Genomic DNA, 4412 nt, shown 5'->3' with positions numbered 1-4412 from the left:
CCCACATACAGTGATATATTTTGATGTTAAACTCACCGCCTGCCCAGAGCTGCGTGCTCAGTATGAAATGGGCCAATCAGGAAGTTTGATTCTTCTCATTGTCTCTCTCCTTGCCCAGATAGGGAAGTTGTGAGATTTTCTGAGGGAAATGAGCTGACAGTTTACTGAGAAACACTGACCGAGAAAGTTCCAGCCATTCGGTGCTGAAGCCAAGAACTCCCATTCACAGATCAACATGTACTTCCCTTTCCAGGGATCGCAGGAATGGAGGAACAATTACACCAGAGAACTTTCATTGCTGGAGAATGGGGGAAGGCCCAGGGCATCTCCGTATTGCTGACTCTGTGCAGTTTTACATGATATAAACCATGAGGGGACAACTCAATCCTCACTCCACACTCACCCTTCAACACTGAAAACTTGCAACTTGTAAAGGACATGATGAAGACAGCACTGTGTGTTGCTGCTGCTGTTCTGGGAGCACTGGGCCTCTGCTTGATCCAGGATGCTGCTGCTTCACCAGGTAAGAGAGAGGCTTCCTTACTGCCAATATTCTCCGAGAATCTGAGAATGGCCAAAACTGTTACAAACAGGTTATAAACTAACTGCTGGGTTCCATCAATTGCTTGTGTTATTTATTAGTGTTCAATGTAATGATTCCTCCTCACTCTGTCCAGAAGAAGCTGCAGACAGTTAAACAACTGAGACCTAACCCGGGATTGACAAAGATATCTTTTACATTCGATGCCTCTACTTATCCCATTTGTATTTTAACAGTGTGATCAGCTTGTCCAGTGTGTGTAAAGGGTGAACAGGCTGTGTGTCTTTTCTCTAGAAAGGAGAAAGCTGATTAGTGACTGTGGAAGCAGGCTCAGAAACACCAGTATAGAGCAGATGGGCCAAATGGCCTGTTTCTCTTCTGTAGACTCGCTGTATTTCTATATTAAACATGAAGGATAATGTTCCTCTCAGTGAGAATCTGCTGTGATCCCCACTCCATGTTTAACTGTGTTCATTTCTCCTCCTCATTCTAGTTGGCCCTGTAATATACGAATGCTGTGAGAATTTTAAACCCACCCGTATTCCTCATAAAAGACTTGTAAGCTACACGAAAACAATTGGCTGCTCCACTCTTGCTGTTGTGTAAGTGTTTAAAGGGATTTGTTACTGCAGTGTGTTTAAATGAAAGGTTTGGAGCTGGTATCTGTGACTCTCTGATAATCACACCTCATTTCATTCTTTCAGTTTTACAAACAAGCGGAATATGAGAATTTGTATTAAAGCGAGTGAGGAATGGGTCCAAACTGCAGTCGCATTTCTGGAAAAGGGACTGAGGAATTGAAGAGAGAAGAAGTCATTGAGAGCACAGAATTTTAAAACCATTTAAAATACTGTGACTGTTGAAGTGGCGCGATATTGTCCTGGGTCACAGGCAGAATGTGGAAGGTGTTTCAGGACTGGATTCAGAAACTGATTCTCCGATCACTTGTAAATTTCCAATTGATGTGATAATGAGCAGTAAATATTCTCGATGGTAACTAACTTTTCTTGTGTAAACCACAAATGCCAAAAGTGACTGAAACAAGATGGTGGAACTTTGTTAATGTGGGTCCCAGGCAATGAGAAACCCTCAGCTGCAAATGGATGGAACTGCAATCCCAACACTAACCACCAGGGAGCAGTGAGGGTCTGGAGATAGAAGGGGCTGGTGCCTGGGGTGGGGGCGACACTGAGGGAAGGGGTGGGGGATTCGGCAGACACTTGTGTGGGCGTGTTTAGGGGTTGGAGTGACTCTTGTGTTGGGCATTGGAGTGGTAACTGGGGCATGGGGCTGACACTGGTGAAGTCTGTGGGGGTGGTGGAGGCACTGGGGATGCTGAGGGGGTCGGGATGAGACAGACCCTGGGTGTGGGCGTGGGGAGACTCTGAGGTTGGGGGTGGGGATGAGACAGACACTGGGGGTGGGGATGAGACCGACACTGGCGGTGGGGGTGGATGTGGGAATGAGACCGACACTGGGGGTGGGGATGAGACCGACACTGGGGGTGGGGGTGGGGTTGGGGATGAGACCGACACTGGGGGTGGGGGTGGGGGTGGGGGTTGGGATTAGACCGACACTGGTGGTGGGGGCGGGGGTGGCGATGGGACCAACACTGGGGGTGGGGGTGTGGGTGGGGGTGGGGATGGGACCGAGACTGGGTGTGGGGGTGGGGTTGGGGATGAGACCGACACTGGGGGTGTGGGCGGGGGTGGCGATGGGACCGACACTGGGGGTGGGGGTGGGGGTGGGGGTGGGGGTGGGGGTGAGGATGAGACCGACACTGGGGGTGGGGGTGGGGGTGGGGATGGGACCCACACTGGAACACTGTTTTCATTGATAATCTATGTTTTTATTCTTTGATCCCTTCACTTCCCTCATTGTTTCACTGATTTCTCAGCTTCTCACTTTTATAAATTGAAAATGTGACGATGAAATAAAGGAGATTTTTGAAGAAAGTTTCTCTTGTTGTCTCTCAGCAGCTTCATTCTTCATTTTCTGATAGGATTTATCAGTCAGGTAAATCAGACAGAGGCCGTGCTCCATATCTGAACCAATCAGGAAGGTAGGAAGAGGGATGAGGTCCTTGGGGCAGATTTTAAGGAGCCGGGAAAGAAATGGAAAAGTTGAACCTCAAAAGGCTGTAATCCCGAGGTGACTGCAGGTGCCACGAGTGAGTGAGAACAGAAATAGGGGAATTGAGCAGCTGAATGTGTGGCTGGAGAGAGGGTGCAGGAGGGAGGGATTCACATTCCTGGGACACTGGGATTGGGTTTGGGGAGGTGGGATGGGTACAAGCCGGGTGGGTTCCATCCCAATGGTGTCAGTACCAACATCACTGTGGGGGGGGGTTCTGGTGACACTGGGGAGGGTTTGAACTAGCCTGACAAGATGATTGAATCCTGGGTGTACAAACAGAGAAACACAGCACTGTGAGTTTCCCTACACCACACAGAATGCAGCGATTCAAGAATGTGACTCACCACCACCTTCTCAAAGACAATTCGGGATGGACAACACATGGCTGTCTTGCCAGCGGTACCCATGTTCCATGAAAGAATTTTTAAAAAACTGAAAATGGAACAGTGGGAGTCAGTGAGTATGGAAGGTGGAGGAAAGAAAGGCTGGGTAAGAGGCAATAATGGAGTGTCCAGTGATTAGTGATATACCCAATACAGGGAGTCCAGTGGATGAGGCAGGTGAGCTGGAGGCACAGGCAGACAGTTGCACCTATGATACCATAGCTATTCCTGAAATGTGGCTTCAAGAAGGACAGAAATGGCAGCTCAACATTCCTGGTTACAGGCTTTTCAGATATGATAGCGAGGGGGTAAAAAAAGGAATGGATCACAATATTGTTTAAAGAACCAATCAGAGCTGTGAGGAGGGATCCTATGCTGGACAGAGAATCACATGAGGCAGTTCTGGATTAAATTGAGGAGCAAAAAAGGAACAAACACACGCTGCAAGTGTACCATAGATCCTCAAACAGTCCATGGGAGATAGAAGAGAAAACATGTTGGCAAATTGCTGAGATGGTGCAAAGACAATAGGACAGGATTAGTAATGATTTTAACTCATCGAATTCTAATGACAATGAAATAAGGTACAGAGGGCTCAGCAGTGATAAACTGTATTCAGGAGAACTTTTTAAATCAGTAATAGCAAGCCCAATATGAGAAGGGGCATTTCTGAATTCAGTTTTTAGAATGACACTGGGCAGGTGGAAGGACTATCATTCGGAGAGTATTTTGTTGGGTAGTCACCATTATTCAGTTAGATTTAGCGAGATAATCAAAAAGAGCAAAAACAGACCTAGATTTAAAATATGAAGTGGGAAGAAAGGTCAATTTTACTAATCTGAGATATGATTTGTCAAAAGTGGACAGGGAATAGTTACTTGACAGTAAATCAGTGTCGAGGCATTGGCAGGCATTGAAGGAAGAGACACAGAGGGTTCCAAACAAATATGTCCTCATAAACGAAAAGGGTGTGACTCCCAAATCTAGAACCCATTGGCTGTCAAGGAGCATACAGAGTGGGATAAGGGCAAAAAAAACCAAGAAAGCATATGTCAGATACCGAGAGCTCGATACTGCTGAGAGGAGTATAGGAAGAGCATGGGTGAAGTTAATAAGGAGAGGGCATGAAAAAATATTGGCAAGAAAAATCAAGGAAAACACAAAGATGTTTTATAAATATATAAAGAACAAAAGGAATAGAAAATATAGAGTAGGGTCAATTAGACTTTGTTTGGAGGTGGATGATGTGGACATGGTTCCTATTGAGTACATTGTGTCTGTAGGAAATAGTGGAGGCTTTGACTATCTTTTCTCAATCGTTCCTGGCTACAGACATGGTGTTGGAGTACTGG

The 4412-nt window shown here is 46.5% G+C and overlaps 1 protein-coding gene across 1 annotated transcript; it reads left to right on the top strand.

The window, feature by feature from the left end:
- The first annotated feature begins 265 nt into the window (after positions 1 to 265).
- Positions 266 to 1698, top strand: LOC144681341 (eotaxin-like). Its single transcript, XM_078542934.1, has 3 exons — positions 266 to 523; positions 1035 to 1143; positions 1246 to 1698. Exons 1-3 carry the CDS (start codon positions 439 to 441, stop codon positions 1340 to 1342), a joined length of 291 nt encoding a protein of 96 aa, XP_078399060.1. The 5' UTR covers positions 266 to 438; the 3' UTR covers positions 1343 to 1698.
- The last annotated feature ends 2714 nt before the right edge of the window (positions 1699 to 4412 follow it).

Source organism: Cetorhinus maximus, chromosome 6 (genome assembly GCF_964194155.1).
Source record: "Cetorhinus maximus chromosome 6, sCetMax3.hap1.1, whole genome shotgun sequence".
Taxonomy (NCBI): Eukaryota; Metazoa; Chordata; class Chondrichthyes; order Lamniformes; family Cetorhinidae; genus Cetorhinus; species Cetorhinus maximus.
Note: the sequence above shows the minus strand (reverse complement) of the source record. Positions and strands in the feature narration are given on the sequence as shown.